At 46.7% G+C, this 25,489-nt stretch overlaps 1 protein-coding gene across 7 annotated transcripts in view; it reads right to left on the reverse strand.

Moving 5' to 3' along the window:
- Positions 1-25,489, reverse strand: part of Boc (BOC cell adhesion associated, oncogene regulated) — a 75,038-nt gene that overhangs the window by 20,736 nt on the left and 28,813 nt on the right. For 6 of the 7 annotated variants that reach the window (XM_075963492.1, XM_075963483.1, XM_075963477.1 and 3 more), the window contains exons 3-4: positions 17,499-17,675; positions 16,616-16,894 (exon numbers count right to left, since the gene is read on the reverse strand). In XM_075963492.1, the coding sequence (XP_075819607.1) occupies positions 16,616-16,894; positions 17,499-17,580 (361 nt within the window). In that variant the 5' untranslated portion in view covers positions 17,581-17,675. Of the gene's footprint in view, positions 1-16,615; positions 16,895-17,492; positions 17,676-25,489 lie in introns of all 7 variants that reach the window. The other variant, XM_075963460.1, reaches the window with a different exon arrangement.

Consider the following 25,489-nt stretch of genomic DNA (forward strand, 5'->3'; position numbering starts at 1 on the left):
GGTTTCAGCATCCTCCGGCGTCCCATAGCTGTTTCTACTGTGTAAGCTTTGTGTGAGGGCTGGGAAAGAATGGAGACCCATCTGGGGCAAGAGCAGCATGTTCCTCAAACAATTCATGTGTCTAAGAAACAAATCTCTTTGCATGGGCCAAATCACCGATGCTGTTGAAAAGCTGGCCATTTCTACCATACAGCCACATTCGGAACGAAAAGCTGGCCATTTCTACCATACAGCCACATTTGGAGCGAAAAGCTGGCCATTTCTACCATACAGCCACATTCGGAACATTCTGGGTTCTCAGGATGGTAGCCGGATCTCTCTTAAGAGAAGGGGTAAAGCTAATAGAACACGAAGAAAGGGCTAAAATATTTTACCCAGACCCTCTTTTCAGTGTGGTACCAAGGAAGCCATGGAAAACCATTTTCAGAGTGTAGACCATCCCAAATTCTGCTCATTTCTCTCAGCCTTGGACGTCCTGAACTTTCACTGCAGGGCTCGACCTGCTTGCAGTGTTGTTTCCAATGGGCCACTCAGAAAGGCAAGCAGGGTAGGAAGAAATAACACGGAAAACAACTGCCGCAAATAAACTATAGCCACCACAGGGGGACCTGGTGATCAAGAGACAGGCTGCCACTTAATAGAACTTTCTAGAAGTTGTCAGTCAGGCCACAGTAGAGAAGAAAGACCTCTCTGTTTTTTCTTTGTTATTTTTTGTTGAGTTTTTTTGTTTGTTTTGTTGTTGTTTATGAAAAGATCATTGCCCATTTCTTTTCAGTGTTAAAGCATTCATTCTCTAAGGACAGGGGTCATACATAACTTGATCATATATGTCCTCTGAGCCCAACTTGGGTCTTGGTCATATTACAGTTGATAGTCATGGGAACCAAGCTTCACAAGTTAGATGACCACTTATAAGACCGATGAACCCAAATTGTCTCACAAAGCTTGGTTAACATCATGAGCTGAAGGACAAGGTCCTAACACAAATGTTTCCTGAGCATTTTCAGTGTGGTTAAGGGCAGTTATTTTAGAAAAAGAATGTCTGGTATCCAGGAGGTCAGAAGAAGGTATCCAATCCCCTTGAATCGGAGTTACAGACAGTTGTGAGTTGCTACGCAGGGGCTAAGAATTGAACCCGGGTCCTCTGGAAGAGCAACCAATGCTCTTAACTGCTGAGCCATCTTAAACCCTTCACCCCATGTGAACAAAGGAGCCTACATTTTCATTTTGCACCGGGGCCTGCACATTGTGTAGCCCTGACCTGGCTGAGCCTCTTGGCTAGGATGAAGAATGAGTTTCCATCTGAACACTGGTAATGCCACTCCTTTAAAAGCATTTCACTGAAAATACGCAAAGGCCCTGATCCTCCTTCAGGGTAGGGAGTCTTGTACCTGCCAAGTCAGGAAGCTCCCCACCAAATGAGCTATGAGCAACTGCACTTCGGGGGCATCTGGAAAATTCCCTAGGCACTAAGAAACACTCTCCTCCACGGTCTAATAAATCTAAAGCTACCCCACCAAGTGTTGTTTTCTCCCGTCCTTTCTTTACATCATCCCAGGGAAAATTGCCTGGAGCAAGAATATACTTAAACCTTGCAGATCATTTTGCAAGCAAGATGTGAGCAACTGAAAGGAGTTTGGCACCAGAAAGCCGTCTCCATCGTAATGGCCCCAGGCTCCTGCCTGCTAAAATGGAAGGCTCATCCAGGCACGGAGTAGACATTCCACCAGGCACCCACCTCAGCAACTCATGTGAGAGCTCTGGGGCCTCCTTAAGCCCCTCTTGGCTCTCACTGCACCCTCTGACAGCTGCTAGAGCAGAAACAGAAGGCTGCGCATTCGGGGTGGCATGAAGCTGGGTACCGGTCAGCCACGCAGCCCAGCTCTCCCTTTGTTCTGATGCCAACATGTGCACAACAGCCCGTGTGGGCAGGGCCCTGGACACCCCATCTGGGTACCCCACTGCTCACACGGGCTGACTGGCAGGCAGGCCTCTTGGCTTCCAAACAAATAAGCAGCCCTTTGGTCTTTGCTGCTGCCCCCTCCTTGTGCCTCCTAAGCCTAAGTCTTAGCTGCCACTTCCATCACTCCCAGTTTGGCCGCGGCAGTAAAATCAAGTTTCACTCAGGGATCAAAGGCAGAGTAATGAAGTGGTGAATGATGTAGAAATCAGGGCCCCTAGTCCTTGTGTTCCTGGGCAGGAAGGAGGCCAGAGATGGAGGACACTCCGTGATCAGTAACACACTAGTCCGCTATCAGTAGGCAGATGCAGAAGCATCCAGTTGGCTTCATGCGAAGGGGAAAGCAACCTGCTCCCAGGCCAAGGCTCTGCAAGGCAGCTTCCTGGCCCTCAACAATGGCACACTGGGAATAAGGGGCAGGCCCTTCAGTTACAGATGGGGTTAACAGGCCTCTGTTGGCAGAAGGGTGGGTCAAGTTTTGCGGGAAATGACGAGAGGACACCTGTCCTTGCCTGTTGCCTGTGTGCTTGAGACATGCACGGCAGGAATGTTTCCTCTGCTCTGATCTTTTATCTTCCTTCACATCCCCCTTCTGCAGCTTCTCTCTGCACATTCTTATAACTGCTTCCTTAAATGGTCCAGAAGACCTACTCATGTCTCAGCTCTCCGCCGGGCAAAAGCCCTGGTCTCTGCGGCCAGCTCTGAGGTTACTAACATGCCTTACTATCTCAGTACATTGTCCTTTCTGAGAAAGCTCATAGGATCTCAGTCTCTATACAGAGCTCTGCCTGGTTCCTTCCCCTGAAAGGCACAGATTCCAAAGGGAAGCTGCATATTCCCACGAGTGGGTTCTGCGAGACGCTTAGATGCACTGCTTACAGGGATTTCTTCAAAGGCATGCTGTAGGTGTGTTCTACACGTCCTTCTTCCACTTAAAGGGAACGTCAGGTCCAAATTCTCTTGGCCATGAGAAAGACAGGAAAGCATTGGAAGGTGTGTGCACGTACTTCCTCACTGGTAAGGTGCACACGTGAAAGCACAAACGGGCACATCTTATCTTGAGTCCATTTGAACGTTTCCTACTCTGTAATCTCCATCACTCTGCCCGTAATAAGAAGCTCTTAATAATAAGTATGGCAAACCAGGCAGTGTTGGCGCACACCTTTGACCCCAGGACTTGGGAGGCAGAGGCAGGGGGATCTCTATGAGTTCGAGGCCAGTCTGGTCTACAGAACTAGTTCCAGGACAGCCAGGGCTACACAGAGAAACCCTGTCTTGAGAAATCAAAATAGTAATACTAATAGTAATACTAATACAATAATTAGAACTATGAGTTGAATTACAACACTGGAGGAATGTGCCTATATATGTTCAATACAAACTGTCAAATCTTAATCGAAGGTTTACCTCCTCATTTTCAGAAAGTTCACAGGGTGCCTGGGTCTCTGTTCTATGTTCTTAGTATAACCCAAACCCCAACTTTCCAAGAGGCTCTTCACTCGGCCTTCTCCCTGCTGGCAAATCAAAGCCCTTTCTGTGCAGGCAGAAATGATGGCACCTTCGCTGGATGCTGCAGAAGTCACCCACACCCCCACCTTTGTGCACTAGGCTGAGGGCTCAAACAATGTGGCGTTCTGGCCATGCAGGCGTTTATCACACATGGTCCTGTCCTAGCAGACTCCATGTTCTCTGAGATCAGAGGACAAGCCTGCACTTATCTGCTGAGTCTGGACGAGATCCATCAGGTCGTGGGCACCGCATGGAGCTCACTTGGCAAAGCTGCTAAGATGCTTAGCAGCTTTGGGGCCATGGGCAAGTTTCCGGGCTCACTGTTAATTCTATTCCCCAAGGCCTCCAAGCCTCAGCTTGTCCCTGTGGCAACTCATTGTGTCTACGACTGAGTTACAGAGCTTGGGAAGACCCTGGGCCAATAGAGCCACTTCTCAGTGACAGACTGACCCCGTGGTCTTTCAGTCACTCTAGACAAGAAAGTAAAGATTCCGAGTGCTTTCTCTGGCTGAATCTCTGGTTTACAACAGAGGAGAACTTGGGTGTGGCCGCGAAGAAGGCAGAGGATTTGATGGCATTGCCTCAGTAAGTGGCCTCTGGCAGCGTGGAGCTTGACTGAGCTCTAAACTGCTCTATCGATGGTCACACAGCCACACACCACATTCAATCCTTCGGTCACCTGAGATACCATAGCTTAGCTTCACCCACGAACTAGCCTTGAAGTAAAGTACTTTGCAAGTGGAAAACCACAAAAGCCGTCTGCTAAGGATAGGGGACCAAGTAAAGCTGCAGTTGACGGTGCTCATGAGGTCAGGGAGCCTGGCACCTGGAGAGTGACTGGGGTTTACCGTGACTTGGGCAGGCTTCTGAGAAGCTGAGCACTTGAGGAAATGACTAAACGCTTACCAGTGGGTAGCCAGAGCACACAGACCACCAAAACCAAACAACTGTAACTCACAAGGCTGGCCCAAACCAGTGTTTTCTATAGCAGGCATTTAGTACAGTGGTATCCCTTTGAGCATCATGGATGCCACCACTCAGACATCCTGGTACTTAGGATGCAAAAGAAATAAGATTAGGTCCTGGACAGTGAGCAGATGAGATAGGAAAGGTCAACATAAGAGTGGTACCCCAGCGTGGTCCTCCCCTCTTCTACCAACAGCTTAAGTCAGGCTGCCACAAGCTGCACACAATTTAGGGAGGAAGTTGGAGATGCAAGCTTCATGCCTCACTTGGCAGACCAGGACAGTGGATAAATATGTTTGCTCTCTTTGGGATTTTTTTTTTCGCCTGCCAATCCAATTGTACAAATAATTTTGGCTCCAAACAAAACTCTTTCCCGACAGCCATGGAAACATGACATGATATTTCTCAAACGCAGTTTCTGATGAAAGCAAGGCAGTTATGCTGCCTTTTATTTAAATAGAAAACAGTTTCTATGGGTGGGCGGGGACGTTTTGCATCTGCCAAACAGATTAGCTGTCAAATCTTGGTTTTGTTTTCCCTCGGCTAAGGTGTAACTCCCCACATGTGGAAGGTGGAAGGGTAAAGAATGGAGGGGAGATGAAAGAGGCTGGGGGGCATCTGAAGGCAGAAAAAAAATCATAGCCAAGACAAGAGGAGAAGAGAGAAGGCAGGAAGAAAGAGGCAAGCGTGTGCGAGGAAGGGAAGAAAGAAAAAGAATCTATTTTGCAATATTATTAAATGATTTGCAATAAAACTGGCTCAAGGCTTTAGGAATTTTTTTTTGGCTTGAACCAATTAAAAATATTTTTAAAAGACAGAAGAGAACATGAAATATGATTAATCCTCAAAGACAAGTCAAAGATGGAGCCTTGTCTCCAGCAAGTCTGGCAGCCATATGCACCGTGAGATGCCGGCAGCCATCCTCATTCATCTGGTTTCAGCGCTGCTGGGAGGTGGGCGGGCACACAAAGCTCCACTTTCTTTTGGACCCAATGAAATAGTTTGGAAAAAATACATTGAAGAAAGAGAGAGGAAAAAAAAAGATTTACTTGCCAACAACCCACATCACACATACTTCTCTGATCATCCAAATATAAATATAAACTCAGCAATGGGAAAATTCATGTGAGTCCCGGTGGTCCGCAGAGGCAGAGCGGGATCCCAGCACAGCCTCCGTCAGGGCCAGCTCAGGGGGAGGGGAGGCTGAAAACAAGGGAGTGAAAACAAGGGCTCAGCATGGCCCTTGTAACCAGAGTTCCGGGCTGGAGAGACAAGGACCCCTGCGCTGGGGACAGAGGTCTCCTGTGGCCCTCCTTTCTTACCGCATGCTTGTCCGGGTTGTGACTCTCACCAGCACTGGCTTTCCCTTGAAGGGTCCAGTGGACATCTCCAAGTCTTCTAACAGATTTATTTACTCAGTTTGTGTGTGCATGTCTGTAGGGACAGCTCTTAGGAGTCAGTGGTCTTCTGCTGGCTTGTAGGATCTGGGGCTTGAACTCGAGTGCCGGGCCTGCCTGCAAGTGAGGCTACCCGCTGAGCCATCTTGCCAGCCCTCCATTTCACTTATACAAAAGTGTAAAAACACTTTTGGCTTCCAACATTTTTTTTTCTTAAAGCTCTTCTGTATTATCAACCTGTTTTTACACAAATTTCTTCTTCATTTTTTTCTATTTATGCCACAATCTCCTCATTAAAAAATAGTTTTAGTGTTTTTTTAAATTATCCAATTTATTTTGTTTAGTCTTAGAGTTTATTTTGTTTAAACTCTGCAGAGACTTACTAGAAGATTGTAAGACTTATTTATGATAAGTTTGGGACCAGTAACTTCAATTTCAAAGCCATCTGACCAGCTCTGTGTATTAGGATTAGCCAGAATTAGCACAAAGGCATAAGAGAGTTAGTTGCTATTGCAGTCTAGGGGAAGCACTAGGCCACAGGACACTTCATACCATAAACAACGACCAACACGAAGCTGAAGGAAACAACGGTTTAGGGGTGAAGTGAAAGCCCTTGGGAGGGAAAAGAACGCCCTGAGTAGGTGTTAGCACTTCCTGAATCCAAGGACACTCTTGCCCACGAAACTAAGTCTTGGTGGTTGTCACCTTCCTAAAGAACCAGGTCACTTGCTTCACTGGGAGCACGTGTTTCTGTGAATTAATACTTGGACTGCGATACAAATGTCTAGGTGTCACGTGCCTAGAGCTTCCAGATGTGCTGGACGGCAGCTCCCAAGGAAGTGTGGCAGCCTCGCTCACATTCCTAGTGATTCTTCTTCTTTTTTCTTTTCTTTTAAAATTTGAGACAAGGCCAGTCTCTCACTATGCAGCCATGACTGGTCTGGAATTCAACAAGTAGAGCAAGCTGACTCTGAACTCACAGAAATCCACCTGCCTCCGCCTCTGGAGGACTGAGATTAGAGGTGCGGGCCACCGTGCCTGGGTTAATTTTAACTATATTTCATGGGTATGTGTGTTAGGAGTATCCATTTAGTCGACGAGAAAGAAGAGTTAGAAACCTGGGGTTGCACCACTACCCACCTATTGGGATTTGACGGCTGCGGGGAGAGGGAGAGCTGGCTTTCTTTAACTGTGTGACCCTTGGTAGGTTGACCACACTCCAGGGCAGGCCCCACTCCCAAGAGTAGCTGGGAAACACAAACAGAATTTGAGAAGAAGAGGGAATAGTGGAGGAGAGAAGGAGGAAGAGAGGAAGCAAGATGACAACTTGTAACTAGTGGACAGGGAAGTGGGGTGGCGCAGGATCAGAGAGGACCCGGGACAGTCAGGTGACCATGACTCTCAAAATGAATTAATGTAGCTGGTTTTTCTTTTGTTTATTTGTTTTAATCTGGGGCTATAAAGTTAGCTTGGTGGCTAAGAATGACTACTGTTCTTGTAGAGGACCCAAGTTCAGAACCCAGCACCGATACTGGGTAGCTCACAACCACCTCTAACTCTAGCTCTAGGAATCTAAATCTTCTGTGGGCACGTGTGTGTGTGTGTGTGTGTGTGTGTGTGTGTGTGATACGTGCACAATAAGTCTTTTTAAAGGCAGTTAATGAAGCTGGAGAAGTGGCTCAGTGGTTAAGAGTACCAGCTGCTCTTCCAGAGGTCCTGGTTCCAGTCCCAGCACCCATGCGGTAGCTAACAGCTATCTGTAATTTTCATTGGGGGGGTCTAGTGCCATCTTCTGGCCCCTGTGGGTACTGCATGCATATGGTGCACAGACATACTTGCAGAAAAAAAGGTTTATACATAAAAACAAATTGGAGTTAAAAATCTAAGTCCTGGGGGCTGGAGAGATGGCTCAGTGGTTAAGAGCACTGCCTGCTCTTCCAAAGATCCTGAGTTCAATTCCCAGCAACCACATGGTGGCTCACAACCATCTGTAATGGGGTCTGGTGCTCTCTTCTGGCCTGCAGGCATACAGAATATTGTATACGTGATAAATAAATATTTAAAAAAAATCTAATTCCTGACATTTTGATGTGCCTACAGTAATTCCTTCCTAATCTACTTTTCTATCCCCATCATATTAGAACTGAGACCTAGGCCAGCAGAGAAATTCCTACAGCCTGAGTACTCTGCTCTGATGATTCAATATTTTATTTCTTAAAATTCATTCATCTAAACAAACAAGCACCACGTAGTTTCTCTTTTTTGCTGTTTCTGTTTTTTGAGTCAGGTTTTCACTGCGTAGTCCTTGAACTCACTCTGCCTCCCAAGTGCTGGGATTAACAATGAACACTGCTGCCTGGCTTAGCGCCATTTTCTTTATAGAAAAAAAACTGCTGTTTTCCTCCCGAAGATTTTTTTGTTTGTTTTGCTTACAGTTTCTGTCACTGTTAAGTGATGGTCTCAAACTGGTCACCAGACCCCCAAATAGCTGGAAGTCTAAAAGTAAGATTAAAGGAGAGATGACTAAATGTCCCGCATATAACAAAATGGAGTGTGAAGGAACTTGTCAGCTCACTAGGTTGTCTCCTTTCCTCTTACAGGAGCCATCGTGCATTATCCCACCAAGTGGCTGGTGATTTCAAACCAAACTGGTAACCCCCCTCCCAACTTCAGCACAATATACTTCTGGTGGCCCTCCCTTTTCTCTTGGCTTAGACAACGGACTTACTATTTGGGGTCAGTGCATAAATAGGTTGCTGAGTGCACAAAGAGTTGGGGGCATGAGTCTGTTGTGAGATAATCTTTTTATACACTAGGAAGATGTATCTCTGCCCAGGCACCTTCTGATTGGTTTAATAAAGAGTTAAGCAGCCAATAGCTAGGCAGGAGAGGATAGGTGGGACTTCTGGGGAAGAATCAGAGAGGCGGGGATTCGCCAGTGAGATGTGGAGTAGGTCGGATATACAGCATAGAAGAAAGGCAATGACACATGGCAGAATATAGATTAATATAAATGGGTTAATTTAAGTTGTAAGAGTTAGTTGGGATCAAGCCTAAGCTAAGATCAAGTCGTCATACTTAATAAGAAATCTCCGTGTTATTATTTGGGAGCTGGGGGTCCAAAGAAAGTTCTATCTACATGAGTCTTTAAAGCTGTTCTTGGGGGAAAAAAAAGCAAGCCCTGTGACTTGAGCTCAGTTTGGTAAAAGCGACTGCTGTAAAATTGGACTCCTGACTATTGTGGACAAATATCCGCTGCTAAGAGGCTCTGTGTAGAGTTTACAGCACAGGTCTGTCTAGACGCTTGTAACAAATTGCTGACACCATTTGAAGAGTCTACGAGAATATCAGCTAATCCTTATAAAGTCATGCCTAATCTACCTGAAGATAGAAGAAATTAGTTATGAGTTTGACCTAGGGCTATAGGCATTCTTCTTCTTCTTCTTCTTCTTCTTCTTCTTCTTCTTCTTCTTCTTCTTCTTCTTCTTCTTCTTCTTCTTCTTCTTCTTCTTCTTCTTCTTCCTCTTCTTCCTCCTCCTCGTCTTCCCCCCCTCCTCCTTCTTCTCCTTTCCTCCTCCTTCTTCTTCTCCTTTCCTCCTCCTCCTTCTTCTTTTTAAACTAATATATTCGGCTCCTTGGCACCTTCTGAATCCAAGGATCTTTAGGTGCTTTTCTTGCTCACCTGGCCAAGTCAAACACATCATTACCACTAAAGGCACAATTTCAAACTAAGCCAGTTCTCCCTTTCCATGCTTTGGCTGCCATGGAGCGGTGCTGGCCTGACTTCAGCTGCAGACTGCCTTCGCCTCCTGGGGCAGCTCAGGAAGCCACCTGTGTTTTCTTTTCTCCCCCAGATCTTCTTTCCTCTGCCATCCCTTCATCCCAAAGCACAGGGCGTGCACAGGATTCCGCAAGTCAGCCAAGCTGCTCCACATTTCTTTTTTCAATTTGGAGCAAATGGTTCCCTCCTTGTTTTCTTTGGGAATCACGCAGAGCCTGTACCAGACTGGTGTGTGCTTGGGGTTGGGGATGATACTGCATGAAAAATCTGTAGGACCCCTTTCTGAATCATACATTCCTCAAAGGTAAAGAGAGAGAGAAAGAAAGAAAGAAAGAAAGAAAGAAAGAAAGAAAGAAAGAAAGAAAGAAAGAAAGAAAGAAGAAAGAAAAGTGGTGAGAAAAATCTAATGGAGAATGGCATGAAACAAGACTGGCTTGAGTTAGGTTAAGAATTTGGTCAAAAGGATGGGAAGTGGTGGTGGGGCAGGGACTGAAGTGCTGGCTTAATGGTTAAGAGCACTGGCTGCTCTTTCAGAGGACCCAAGTTCAGTTCCCAGCACCCACACAAATATCTATAATTCTAGTTTGAGGGATCATGCCCTCTTCTGGTCTCCTTAGGCACCAGGCACGCACACGGTATGCAGACATATACGCAGGCCATACACAGAAAAATAAAAACTAAAAAATTTGCTAGTGTTCACTATGGGAGAATCTGTGTCATTCCAGAAACTGTTCCTAAGTCTGTCTACCGTGTGTTAAAGGCTTGAGGATAGAATGTAAAGATTCGAAACATTAAAGATGAAAGCAGACCCATACACATTCCTCAAGATTCAATTCCCAAGTCTTTCTTGTAATCCCACCCTCCAAATTTAAATATAACATTGCTAGCTTCTCAGCTCTCATTAAAATCTGCTCACATCTCTGTCTGACAACTTGGCTGCCACACGGAAGGTCATTTCCTCCACTAGACAGCAATGTCCTCAAGAACTGGGAGCAGATCTTCCTGTGACTTACTGGAATTCACAACATCCCAGTCGTTAAGACACCAGCCTCCAAAACATCCAGAAAGAGAAGCCAGCACTGGGAAAGACACAGTTTGCTCATTAACTTTGGTTTGACCTTGAAGCCTCTGAGGATAGACTAAGCAGTTGGTAAGCAGTGGATAGTTGAGAAGAACCTAACCTCAAAGGTACTAGATAATGAATCAAGGCAATGGAAAGTGTTTTAGGAAGAACATCATAGTGATGGCTGGGAATGAGAGAAGTTCTTGGGACTGTTTGGCTAGCCTGTATACTTTCTTTCCTTTTAGCCTCTCTACCTCTCTGTTCTTAAAAACAAACAAACAAACAAACAAACAAAATGTTTAAAGAGGCTAGTAAATACAGCAGAAGTATAAATCCGAATTTAAAGTAAAAATCAAGATGTAATATATTATGTATATATTACAGATAAAATTCCAAAACTACTCCTGACAATATGTAGGTACCAAGCCAAGGAGGCTGAAGGAAGCTGGTGCCTTTACCCTCTCGTAGGATGTGATAGCTATTCTTGGTGGACAACTTGTCTGCACCTGGAATTAACTAAAACCCAGATGACTGGTCACACCTGGGAGGGACTGCCTCTGAACTGAATCATTTGCAGTGGGAAGACTCCCTTCTAATCAAGATCTTTGGAGTGGGAAGACACACCCTTAATCTGGCTTACACCTTCTTCTGGCAGCCTAAGTAGGGGACATGGAAGAAGGAAGCTTCTCTCTGCCTGCTTGCTCCCACTCCCCCAGCAAGTCCCTTCACTGGTATTAAAGCCTACTTCTTCAAGATTTTGGTGTATACCTGAAGACCAGCTGAGACAGCCTCATGGATTGAACAACTATTGAATTCTTGGACCTTCTCTTAATAGACAGCTGTTGTTGGGATACCTGGACCATAGCCTGTAAGCCATTTTAATGAATCCCCTTTCTATATATACAGAGATTCATTCTACAAGTTCTGTTCCTCCAGAGAACCCTCACTAACACAGAGTGACTAGAACAATAAAGTCCCCCAAGTCATTGTCTCCAGTGGACAAGCTCCATCCTCTGAAATCCAGGACACTGTGAGGGCTCAGTGGAGTTTACGGGCCCATAAAGATTGGGGAATACGCAAAGCTAGCTATTCTTCGCATTAAGATAAGCATCCTACCCAGGCAGTGGTGGTGCACACTTTTAATCCCAGCACTCTGGAGACACAGACAGGTGGATCTCTGAGTCTGAAGCCTACCCTGCTCTACAGGGCGAGTTCCAGGACAGCCAAGGCTATATAAGGAAAACCTGTCTCGAAAGAGAGAGAGAGAGAGAGAGAGAGAGAGAGAGAGAGAGAGATAGAGAGAGAGAGAATCATTGAGACAGCCGCCTAAGTAGATCCTTAAGTTTTCTGTTGGCGTCTGGAGCAATAGGTAGGACTATTCAGTGGTCTTCGGAGACTTTACTCTCACAGGCTCTAGAGAAAGCTACCTATCCCAGTTATCTCAGCTTTGACTTTAGACCTCTTGTTCTCTCGAATACTCAGCTCCACCCCCTTGCCACACACTAACTGGTAGGTAGCTACGCAGTCGTGAAAGGTTCAGTTCCTGACGACACTGCCTTTAAAGAAGCAGTAGAGACAAAGGAGTTCATGTGGATTTACTAGAGGCAGAGGACAGAGCAGGACCTTCCTGTCTCAAGTCAGTTCCATGACGGCATTGTGATTACTGGATGTGCTGTGTGCTGAGAAGCTCACAGACAGAACTGGACAGGGCCCGTTAAGAGGCCTGAAGTTACCTATCTGCTGCTGATTCTGAAGCAGAGTGGGGGAGTTGCTGGCTGGCTCACTAGAGTTGTAGACACCTAATAGACAATGTTTGGGAAGGAGGGAGGGAGGGAGGGAGGGAGGAAGGAAGGAAGGAGTCCGAGTGGCATATCAAATATCAAGTCAGAGCAGGGGGCCTGAAGTGAGGCGTTAGCGGGTGGGAGAGTACTACCAAAAAGCAAGGGCAGGTTAAACAATAAAGAAAATTCTCCACAGGGCAGAGTGAGAGCAAACGGTTCCTCCCTGCACAGCATGGCAGGCAGGGAATGACAAGGAACTTCCTTCAGCCAATGACCTTTAAAGAGGCTGGACCAGGTTAGGGTGTGACATTTTGGGTACCCAGAGAAAACCTGCCAGCCTGACCAGGGCTCACTGTCTTTGGTTCCTGTGTTACACACCTGAGTTTAGACTTCCCGTTCCTGTTCTGTGAGTTTGTCCCTTATAATAAAAGAGTAACTGAAATCTTTTGGAGTTAGCATGGGATTCTTTGACTCACGTCTCCACCCCCATTTCCAGTAACAGGGGAAGACATGAGCAAGACTCTCGGGGTGATTCTCAACTTCTAGCTCCATTTTTACCAAAATCCAGAAGCTGGTGCTACCTGATCAGAAATTCACCACTCAGCACCAACACAGGAGTAACCAGCGGCCTGAGCCAGGACAGTTCTCCAGGGGCCTCCCTACCTCTGAATCTTTAAGCCAGATCCTTGACTCTCCCGTGAAAAACTCCCAGTGATCTCTAAACTGAAGCCAGGAGGCGGCATGTTGCCAGGTAGGCCAAACACACTTGGCTTTGTGTAAAGGTGAAGGCATGAAGCAGGGTCCCAAGCAGGTCTTAAATGCTGAGTGCAGTGTGTACATGTGTGTGCACTGGGACTCCCCTGCCCTGCCTTCGGGTGAACGCAGAGGGTGCAGAGAGTGCCACTGGTAATCCCATCTAGAGAGCAGTCTCCTTGTACACCAGCCATCACCATCAGCAGAACAGAGCTCCATTCTGCTCAGGAATGCGCTCTCAGAAACTTAACCTAACTGCTGAGTCTGGGCCAAACCTCCCAGTGGCATTAACCCAAAGATAGCATCCCTTTCTCTGCCCCCCAGGAGCCTTCCTGCCAGGCTAGTGATGCCTCCTTCAAGCCTGGGAGGCTGCCTTGCCACTCCCCCCCCCACTACCTTCTCTGCGGGATACCTCCCCCTCCCCCGGGGCTCACCCCATCTCTCCAACTTCTCCTTCTTTCTAGTCAGGCCCAAACATTTCACTTTGGATCCATGTCTGAATGACAAGCCAATGGCTCTTGGCTTTCAAAGGAGACCAGTCCCGCTCCAGAACACACCTTTCGATTCCAACCACACAGCCCTTCAAGCACCAAAGAAAGCAGGAGCCAGGGTTTGTTTTGGTTTCTTGTTTCAGGTCAAGACTATAAATCAAACCACCTCACATAGGTATACTCTGAATCAAACAGAGAGGTCCAAACCAGACCACCTCTTTTCCAGCTCCTCCTTCTCCAAACAATAAGAGGTTCAGGCTGGCTCCTCATGAGTTTGAACAGACAATTATAGACTGTCTTCAGGTCTACAGACACATGTTGATCATTTGCAGATAGAATCTCTCTCCTAGAGGCCCTGCGAGGCACAGAGGTTGAAAGGCAAGTGTAATACTGAACAGCGGGGAAAGAGCGAATTGCCCAGCCACGGGAAATACTTTGGTCCATTATAAGAGAATTCTACTGCAGGAGGGATGAGCAAACTAGCTAAGGACACAATAGGATATATTAGAGTGTTGGTTACATGATACACACATGTGCAGAAGCCCGTCTGTTGTCCGCTGGGAGCCATACTCTTTGCACTTTACTGTATGCATCTTATACTCACCGAAGGAGAAAAGGCAAATTATCATATGGCCAAAGGAGAGTGCTTATCATGCAGTGCCGAAAGAGAGAGTTAAGAATAGGATATGTATTGTCTAGCCATATTATAGCAGCAACATAAACATATGGGTGTGGATAAAAACTGGAAGAGTAGATGCCGAAATGACAGTTGTGGCTGTGTGAAGATGGCAGACTTGAGGGCTACATTGCTTTTTACGTATTCCAGACTTTCTATAGGGCGATTCTAATTTTAAAATTAGCAAAAGAAGAAGTCAAAAATGTCTGATGCCAAGAAGTGTGATTCTGGTCTCAGCCACGCTTATTGTGATGATGAGATGATTCCTAACCATCTTCACTTTTTCCTCTAAGCCTTTCAAACATCCCTCAACTCCTCCCCCACCCACACCAGGCACAGCCGGAGAACAGCCCCAGAGGACAGGGCCTAGTTGCACTTTGCCCGGTGCTTAGCTTCCTCCCAGAGACCTCACACTCAGACTCCACAGCACTGTTTCTGCCTAGAAGGAGAGTAGGGTGGGGACAGATAGAGCTCAGTGTCAACCTGGCCCTTCAGGGAGACACTCTTTGCCCATCCCCTGTAGGAAAGGGCAGAACTAGGACGCTGGACAGCTCACTTCCTATAACCACATTACTCATGAGGCCATTGGTGACGGTGACACAGAAGCTGAAAACAAGCTTGTCAGGGATAAGGGGACAGTATTGAGTTATGAGTTCTAGAAGTCTCAAAGTTTATATCCAAATGCCTAAAGTTTTGACAAGTTCCCCTATTTCAAGGGTCCTGGATGGAAGCAATTCTTTGTTCCCTAGCTATAAGCCACGCAAACAAGAATGAGTCCTGAGGTGGCTCTGCTGGCTTAGGATAGCATTTGATTAGCAACTGTTACGAAAGGCTCGTGAACGAAGGGCTGAAAGCCAGAGAGCAAATGCCCTATGCATGGGACACTGGGCGTCTGGCGGCAATCACATATAAAGGCAGTATGTCACACTGTCCCCACCTACCTCATGGGCTAATGTAATGAGTTGAGTAGGGTGCCTGGAGTGTCAACTAGGGTTACCTGTCCTGGATGAGGCTCCTCCAGTCACTTGACCCTTACTTTGTTTTATTGGATCCTCAAAATGCAATCTCAAATTATGTCTCAGCTCTCGCAAGCATGAAAGAAATGTGAGCAGTCCTAAAGACCATGCGGCAAGAAGTACTGAGCCCACCAGAATTCTTTTCTGTGTGTGTGTGGAGGCTGGAGGCCACTTAGCCCTTGGCTTCCATATTGACCTGTGGACACAGGTTCTTTTAACGTAATCATCACAGAAACCAGAGATGGGATAACACTAATTCAGCAGCACAAGCAGCATGCCTACAGACAATGATTTACACTGAGAACAGCAACATGAGATAGGCAGACCCCTTAACAGAAGGAAAGAGAGAAAGAGAAAAGGAAAGAGCGTGCGCGTTGAGTGGGTGGCACCTCTTCCTTATCTCTCTTCTCTTTATCCATTTATTAAGCGGCTTCCTTTGCATGTGCTCAGGAATTTATATTTAGGATCTGGTCAGGTGGCTCAGTGGGTAAATGCACCTACCATCCGTCAGGCCTGATAACCTGTGTTCAATCCTCTAGGGCTGCATGGCAGAAGGAGAGAACTGATTCCTATAGGTTATCCCCTAGCCCCCACCTACATTGAGTGACTACACACACACATGCATGCACACACACGCACACATGCATGCACACATGCACACGCGTGCACACAGACACGCCTGCACACACACGCCTGCACACACACACATGCACACACACACACACATGCACACACACATGCACGCACACACACACACATACATACACACACGCACGCACACATGCATGCACATGATAATAAGTTTGAAATGATCTGTATCCCAAGCACTAGGAATATGCTGAGGCCGGGTTTGGCATACACAGGCCCCCTCCATCAAGAGAACCGTGACTGAAACCACTGTAACGAGGGGGTAAGAGGGAAAAAGCTGCCCAGAGAGCAGCTGTCATATCCTCCTGAAACAACCGGCCACGTGGAGAGGTGGTGTCAATTCTGGGTCCCCAGAACAGTTTACCCCCTGTAGACCTTGCACATATCACCCTGCTCGGAGGGGAAACTTCTCCAGGACACCACGGACCCTAAGACGGTTCAGCAGTGACCACTTGACGGAGAAGCTTGCCAGCAGTTGCTATGATTAACGATAGAGCGTAGGACTATGGGAAAAGAAAGAGTGGGGAGAGGAGGTGAGGTCATAACATGCAGCATGGCAGCGAAGTAGACTCACTGGCTAGTGTCACCGTGGCTGGCACACTGGCCACGGCTCCTGCGGGAATCCGAGCCACACACTGGTACCGTCCCACAGTACTGTTGTTGAGGGCAGCAATGACGAGGGTCCCACGGGTGACGAGGACACCCAGGGCATCATCCGAGCCGTTGAGCTCCTTCCCGTTGAAACGCCAAGTTATATTCACCCACGGTGGCTCTACAACACAGCCCAGGATCACAGTTCCTCCAAGCTTCTGGACGGTTGACGTGGGCTGGACAGTGACCTGGGGAACTTCACCTGGAAAGAGAGCATCAATGTAACCATGAGCAGAGTTCCCCAAGAAACTGCAGCCACCACTACCTTGTGAGGCATCACCTAGAATTTGGCAACCAGACAAGCTCCCAGCTCTCCTTGCCCATTCCCCATTCTTCCCATTTCCAGAAAGTTCCCTTGCCATGTGAAAATGCAGTACAAAGGCAAAAGCTCAGGCTCTAAAGTTGCACAGACTTTGGCTGAATCCAGCGCCACGACCTGTGAGCCATGTAATTGTGGCCTTTCTGTAAACTGTGGCTACCAATACTTGACTGGCATTGTCGTAAGGCTCACAGAGTACGCACGTGACCTACTCTGGGCTCTTGCAATAAATGCACTCTCCCGGCAGCTATTATTGTTCCTCTTCCTCTACTAGTAGCATATCTTTGAAATTACTAAAATACAAAGCAATGCCTGATATGACATTGTCCTAATCGCTTTCTGTCTTGTGTCCTCGAGTGTGCCACAGCCAGGAGGTCAGCAGAGATGTAGCGCTCTACGGACACTAAGCTGCTTCAGGCTCCCATCCAACATGGAGGCAGAGCACTCCCGGGGGGGGGCAGGCTGAGAACAGAAGGAAAACACTCACCCAGGTCAGCAAGGCAGCCTGCTGCAGCCAAGAAGAGCCCAATCAGTGCAACCACAGGCTGCTCTCCTTGGCACGCTGTCATTTTCCCTCGCAGTATGGTGTGTCACAGGGGGTTCCAAGCTGAAGTCCCATAAGCTGTGTATGACCCTGGTAGAGCTACCGCACTCCTCTGCAACCCTGTTGTGAGAGAAGTTGGCAGAATGGTCAGGATGAGACTATCTGGAGCTTGGACCATCCCTTAATTCCACTCTGTCATGCCTGTGGGCAGTGTTCAAAGTGGCTGTGCTACCAGAGGACCAGAGGGGCTCTTCGTGACATTTCTTATCCCAAGGGCGTGTCTTATCAGGGTCCCTCCTGAGTCCGGAGGTAATTTAGTCATGAAAACAGTGTTGACTGGGACTGACAGGGAGGACAGGGTAGCCCCAAGTATGGAGGGGCTGGGAACTACGGAAGAGCCAGGTAGTATCTCTCTGTGTGAGTGAGTGCAGACACTAGAACAGGCAAAAACCTCCTTCTCATTCCCTATCAGAAGCTATGTATCCATGGCTATGAGTCATGCCATGTCGGAGTGCAGAACCCAGCTGGACAAAGCTAAGTTCTTCTTTGGGGAGTGTTCCTCATTAATGCGTCCACAATCTCAGTGACCCCTGAAAGCTTTAAGTCTCCCTTATACCAATGCCACCTATGGCCTTAGGGACTCTCTTATTCCTGAAATACACCTGCCTCCTAAGCTTGTCAATGTCCTCTATTGCCCCAAACACAAAACAGACAGTGGTCGCACGGCAGCCAGGACTCTGAGCCTCCTCTGTGCACAGAGCCTTGTTTCCCTTTTGCTTTCCCACTTCTACTTCTCTCTGCCCTCAGTGCTAGAATTCTGGGGCTTCCACCTTGATAACTCACAGGGCTGCATCTCTGTCTGCGACGACATTCCCCTGGAGATTCTGCCGGCACGGCCTCTCCATCTGCCTTTCATGCTATCAGCCGCCCTTCAACGCCTGCCTAAAGTCTTCAGTGCTCCTCTTCCACAGTTATTATTATCTCCATAGCTAGGCTTCTTTAAAAGATGCTTCAAAATCACAAAGGCAGCTGCATACCCTGCTACACTCCGCTGCTACTGCCAAAAACGTTTCCTTGTGTCTAAGCTTTCCACTGACGTATCTCTCGCATTACCAAATAAGGAATTCTGATGGATCAACCTTTACTAGACAAAGGCATCAAAATGAGTTCCAGGAACAAAGAGGCAATGTTCCAATGACCAGACAGTGGTGGAACACTGCCCCCTCATCGTGTGCATTTGGCAATATTTTTATATAAAGTAGAGTTGGAGTATGTATTTACTTATTATTTGTGTAAGGGCTTGGGGCACAAGCACATGCATGTGAGGTTAGGTCAACATCAAATATGCTCAATTGCTCTCTTGCTTTTTTTTTCAGACAAGGTCTCTCGTTAAACTTAGAGCTCAGGCAGGCAGTTGTGGCACACACCTTTAGTTTCCGCACTTGGGAGGCAGAGGCAGGTGAATTTCTGAGTTCAAGGCCAGCCTGATCTACAAAAAGAATTCTAGGACAGATAGCCAAGGCTACACAGAGAAACCCTGTCTCAAAAACAAAACAAATAAAAAAAATCCAAAACTAAAACAAGGACAAAACTCTAGTGCTTTGGAATATGAGTTTAAGATGTGGTACATTCGTTTATGTTGTGGAACATTTGTTTAATGATGCAAGGATGTGTCGCATTCTTTTATGTTGCATTTGTTTCACTCTGTAAGGCTGTGATTGTTGCCTGTCTAAAACACCTGATTGGTCTAATAAAGAGCTGAACGACCAATAGCTAGGCGGGAGAAAGGAGGGGCGGGGCTGCCAGGCAGAAAGAATAAATAAATGAGAACTCTAAGGAAGAGCAAGGAAGGAGGACACCAGGGACCAGCCATGCAACCACACAGCCAGCCACAGAGTAAGAAGGGAAGAAAGATATGTGGAATAAAGGGAGGTAAAAAGTGCAGAGGCAAAACGTAAAGAGAAATAGGATAATTTAAGTTAGAAAAGCTGGCTAGAAACAAGCCAAGCTAAGGCTGGGCATTTTGTAAGTAAGACTAAGTCTCTGCGTATTTATTTAGGAGCTGGGTGGTGGGCCCCCCAAAGAGTAAAAAGAGAACAAAACCCAACTACACCCTAGGGCTCGCCAATAGGGTAAACTAGCTGACAACAAGCCCCAGGAATCCTCCTGTCTCTGCCTGCCTGTTGGGGTCGTAGATGGCACAGTGTGGTATCAGTTTTGTGTGTGGCCTCTGGGGATCCAAATTCAAGTCTTCATACCTGAGTAACAGCAAGTATTTTACTGACTGGGCACCCCATTCCCAGCCCCATTCCCTGTGGTTTAAGAGAAGGGTTTGATATAGATTTAAGCATAACATTAGAACATTGCAAGAGATTGGTGAGTGGGGAAAAATGTTATATACTCAAGACCTCTCAAGAGAGAAGAGTGTTCAAGAATATTACCAACAGTACTTTATACAATTTTTGTGGCTTCTGATATTACACTATTCAAAGAGTTTTTTCCTTCCTTCCTCTCTCCCTTCCTCCTCCCTCCCTCCATCCTTCCCTCCCCTTCCCTTCCTTCGTGTGTGTGTCTGTGTGTGTGTCTCTGTGTATGTGTTTACCAAGGCAAGATCTTTTGCTGATCCAGAGTTGGCCACTTTGGTAATTCTAGTAACCTAATCAGCCACTTTGATCTGGGAATCCCATCTCTACCTCCTGAACACTGGCATTACAGAGAGGCTACCACTCCCACCTGCCTTTCTTATGTGGGTGCTGGGGTCTGCGCTCTGGCCCATCTCTCCAGCCAAGATCATATTTTGGCTGTAAACAGAGGTCAAAGTCTTCTTTTTGAGATTCTCAGAATGTTCCAGATTTACAGCCATGAGAGGGATATGGTTAACCTCAAAAGTCATATAAGCTTAGGCCTTAAGCACGGTTCGTTGTCAACATTCTTCTGCAAGAGATCTTTGCTGAAAAGGCTGAGCTGAGAATTTTGACACAACTAAAGAAATATCCTATTGGGAAAGGTCAGTAGTATGGCAATATAACGGTTATTTCTGAGAGAATGGCCTATGATCAAAATGTAATTCTTCTAGAACAATGAATGTAACAAATGACTCTCAAATCTTGGTCACATTGGAAACACGGAGGGAAGGGCTATTCTTCCTGATGGAGAGCTTCTCTCAGCTTCTCCATCTGTGCTTTCTGGCTGCCCTCAGGTGGGCATTTCAGGCCTTCCAACCCAACCCTGCCATAGCCTCTTGCCCTGTGCTTGGGACTTGCCTAGAGCCTTTGCTTGTCTGAGGCTTTAGCTCTGGGCTCCGTCCACCCTGGCTGCTGTGAGGGTGCAGAGGAACCCATAGGTTCCACCCAGTGAGTAACCTCAGCAGGAGTTTTTGGTCCCAACTCACCATGAGGGAAGCTCATGGCGTATTCCAAGATGGAATTCTTGCCCCTTGATGTTCACGCCCACCCTTTGCCGGGATCCTACAAGCCCTCTCAGTTGTCCTAGGGAGCAGACAGGGATGTTTTCTGTTTGACAGAAAAATTCTTAAGGAAGGCTTGAAAAGTCCCCTTCTGACATTCTCAATCATTTCCTGCTGCAGAGAAGCTTTCTGCTCCCGTTTTAATAATCTACTAAACCAAAGGTCTGTTGCTTCTGAGGTGAACCTCTGGAGCATGAGATGCTCACACATAGATAGTGAGTGTTGCCAGACAGCGGATGGGTGCGAGCCCCTGCCTGCTCCTGCTCCAGAGACCAGCAAGCTCTGCACAAGATGAGTCCTCTCATTGGCTCACCGGCCTCGTGATGTGGGGACCATTATCTCTACTTTACAGGTGGAGAAACTGAGTACCAGAAACGTAATTGCTTACGGTTGTGAAACTGTACGCCTTGGATGAAAGCCACGCGGGTTGCCCCCAGAGCCCCGTGCTTTCTGCCACTATGGCGTCTTTCCCACCTTTCCTATAAGGGCTGTATACCCATTGATTTTTTTTTTTAACGGATTTGGAATAAGAGTATGGCCAGACAGTGGTGGCTAGAGGAAACACCTTGCCAAAAAGCATAACTTTCTGTGTCCTTTCGTTTTCCAGATTATTGTTTTTTAATTCTCAATCGACTTTTTCCCAATGAGACGATGTATTAAAATAGAACCTTGCATGGGTCCCCAGTTACAGGATTTCTTTCCTAAGGGGACTCACTCATTCATGACATGCCCCAGTTTCCCCAGCTCCTTAAGGAGACTGGCAGCAAAAGGGAGAGGGGAAAGGGCATAGGAACACGAAGCAATAAACAGTAAAGTGGGAACAGCAGACAAAGTAGGCCAAGGGCTGTTTCTCATCTAGGCACAGGGTGCGTGGAGGTGCTTGGGTCGTAAAATGGACAAAGGTTTTACTGAGGAAACTCAGCCCAAGCCCCCTACGGCTTTAGGAGGACAGGCCAAGCAGTTCCCATCACTTCTGCACCGTTGGTAATTTATACAGTTCAAAATGGAAACAGCCCTCGCTCCCGCTGCCAGCCACCGTCCTGCTAAGAGAAAAAGGAGTGAGGGAAGAGAGAGGTAGCGTGAATTAGCTGACCCCAGGGAGGAATTCTGGGGTCTCGTTTTGTAAATGGAGGATTGTGACAGGGTGTGTCGGGGATACACAACAACAAAAAGACTGTGTGGCACTTGAGTTTCTTTCTGGCTGGCTAGGGAAACTGAGTAATTCAAGTTACTCTCTTTTGAGACAGGGCCTCACGCCACAGCTCAAGTTAGCCTGGGGCTTACTCTGTAGGTCAGGCTGGTCTTGAAGACAAAGCAGCTGTTCTGCCTTGACTTCCCAACACTTTACGGGGTTTTACAGGCATGAGCCACCATATCTGGCTTAGATTTATTTTACTTTTTCTTTCTATTTTCTTTTTAATTTATAGAGCTAGGTATTGAACCTAGGGTCTAACACATGACAAGCCTGTTCACTACCATGGAACTGTAGTCCCTCGATTCTCAGCTTTTGTCTGTGTGATTTGGAAAGTACTGGTGACAGAGCCCAGTACCTCACCTATTGTGTATTGTGGGGACTTCACTGAGCCTTCCTAGACTGAGATCCCTATTGTACTTGATGGCGTAACAGCACCAAAGATATGAGTATTACAGGATCTTATATAAGACACATATGCACGCCTATCTATGAATATCTGTTATGTATATGACCGGAATATAAATATACATATATATGTATATATATGCAAGGCCTGAGATGGAGGACCTAACAGCTGTGTCATTTGCCTCCTCGTGGAGCAAGTAAGATGTTTTCAAAGTTGAAGGAAGACACCAGCAAGGCCTGTTATTTTTCTTGGCAATATGAAACTATGTCTGGATCCACCTTATTTTCTTACGCATTTTCTCAGAAAAAGAAGAGATTTTTAAAATAGCTAAAGAAGACAAATGGGAAAATGAATTCTAGCCCATGAGGACTAGCCATTCGCCATTTTGAAGGATGATCTTCACACAGAAGTTCGTCCGAGCAGCTTCACTCCTGACATACACGTTTCCCACTGAAATAATTGATTCCTGGCAGCCGTTTCTGAAGCCGTCCAAAAGAAACAGCCAAACACACATTTCTGGAGTTGAGACCATGCATGAGAAATTGTGGCCTTGGACTATTTATTTATCTTTTTTTTTTTTTTTGAGGAAATTGAAAACAACAGAGTCTGTCATCAGGAGGCAGCCAGCCCCACTCCTTCCCACGAGGCTGGCTGAGCACAGGGAAGTAAGCCTCTCTTTCCACCTCACCTGCTCAGACACAGGTCCTCTGCAGGGCCTGGGTCTGCACCCATGACAGGAGGGGTAATCAAGCAGATCATGTGAGCCGCCTCAGGAACGAATGACTAGTAAGGATGAGAGCTGGCAGAGTCTTTTGTTCTGCTGCCCGAGAAAGGCTGGACAATCAAGCTTATCTGCCAAGGTACAAGTTTTGACAGGCTTCCCAGTTTATAGAGTAAGATTCCACATTCCCAGTGGTCTGTGAAGGTAGAGTGAAGCTTTCTTTACCCCGGGGTTGAGACAAGAAGTAAGTGGGTGTAAGTGTTGGTAGCCCCAGGTCTTAAGAGAGTAGAACTCCCAATCAAAAGATCACGCTGCAGGAGGCATTAGGAAATCACAAACATTTATTTCTCGGAGGGATGAATACATCAATCGAGAGAGATTTAGGAGAAGGAATTTTTAAAATGACTACCAAAACACCACGTATACACCCTTGAAAATACATAGTAAAAAAAGTTTATTTTTACTTAAAATGGTGTGCTTTACCCACAGACCTAATTAAAAGGAGACATTTTTTAAATTGGAAGGACCTCAGGAAAAATGTAATATGGCTTAGAATAACATCTAGTGGTTTCCAGGCAACTGAATCTCCCAGTTAGTTAGGTCAGGAGACGGGAACTACAAGTTGTTTCAGAATCCCCATCCAGGGCTCATCTTGGTATCCAGGACCACCCCCTACAGGGATTCAGAACTGGTTATAACTGGTTTCTGCATCTGGTTCCTTATACATACAGATAATATTGTCATCTGTCGCAGTGATGTGTGTGTGTGTGTGTGTGTGGTGCCTGTATGTGTTTGTACTTCTTAGTGAGTGTCTTCATGTGTGCAGCTGGACACCTGTATCAGGTGTCTTTCCTTGGTCACTCGTCACCTTCTCTGGTTTTGAAACAGGCTCTCTCAATGAGCAAGATGCTCTCTGAATCCACTAGGCTGCTCAATGAGCTTTTTGGATCAACGTATTTCCTCAGTGCTAGCGTTACAGGAGTGTACCAGACACATACACTCCCCTCCTCCACGCACATGGCCAGCCCAGCTTTTGTACATGGGTTCTGGAGATATGGACTCTGGTCTTATACTTGTGTGGCAGGCACATTACAGACCAAGCTATCTCTGTAGACTCACAGTGACTACACACCAAATTTCATCACTCTAATCACAGACATACTAAATCTATAACAAGCTCCCAAAGTTCACTGCACAAACCCTCTTTGATAAAAGATGATGGCAATGCTCTATAGTTGTGCTACCCCAAACAACAGGTGACAACCGGCCACCTATCAAGTTGTGCAATCTGGCTAATGTAACAACGAAACTAGATCTCAGGTTTGCTTTACACGATCATATAGGGCTGGCCACTATGATGTTTGCCCGCACAGTTCTAGATCTGAATGTCTCCTAGACCTCTGCGATCCCTCCGCCCCTCCCACCCTCCCTTTTGTTTCATTCCCCTTTTGTGTGTTGCTGGGGTGCATCTGTGTGTGGGGTTGCAAATGCATGTGTGTTCATATGTATGTAGATGCCAGGGAACAATGTTGGGTGTTGTTCTTCAGGGGCCGTCCACATTTTCTTTTTTGAGGCAGAGTCTCTCACTGACCTGAAAACCCTGAAATAAGCTAGTCTGGCTAACCAGCAGCCCCAGAGACCCAACTGTCTCCTATTCTCAGTGTTGAGTGGGCACCAATACTCTCAACCTTTTCTTTTTGTTTTTTAATGTGGGTTCTGGGGTTCAAGCCCAGGTTCTTCTTGTCTTGTAAGTAGTTTACTAAGTTATCTCTCTAGCTGCTCTTTCTCCCTGTGTGTGTGCCTGTGTGTGTGTGTGCATGCGTGTGTGTGTGACAAGAACTTAAGGTAAGAACAAGGGTAGCCTTGAACTTAAGACATTCCTACGTTGATTTCCCTACTACTCGGGGTTACAAGTTTGTGCTACCATGCCCAGCTCCATTCTGTTTCATTTCTTAGGAACTTGTAGTGGTAGGAGCGGTAGTACCCAGCAAATACACTTGAGCTCTTCTCCATTTCCCAGACTCCTCTGCAGCTAACTGAAGCCATATGACTAGTGGTGGCCAGTAAAATATGAGTAGGTCATTATGTCACATCTGGACTAGGCCAGTGATGAGCTAGAGAGGCAGGTCTGTTTCTTCTGGTGTGG

The sequence above is a fragment of the Microtus pennsylvanicus genome, chromosome 1 (assembly GCF_037038515.1).
Source record: "Microtus pennsylvanicus isolate mMicPen1 chromosome 1, mMicPen1.hap1, whole genome shotgun sequence".
Classification (NCBI taxonomy): domain Eukaryota; kingdom Metazoa; phylum Chordata; class Mammalia; order Rodentia; family Cricetidae; genus Microtus; species Microtus pennsylvanicus.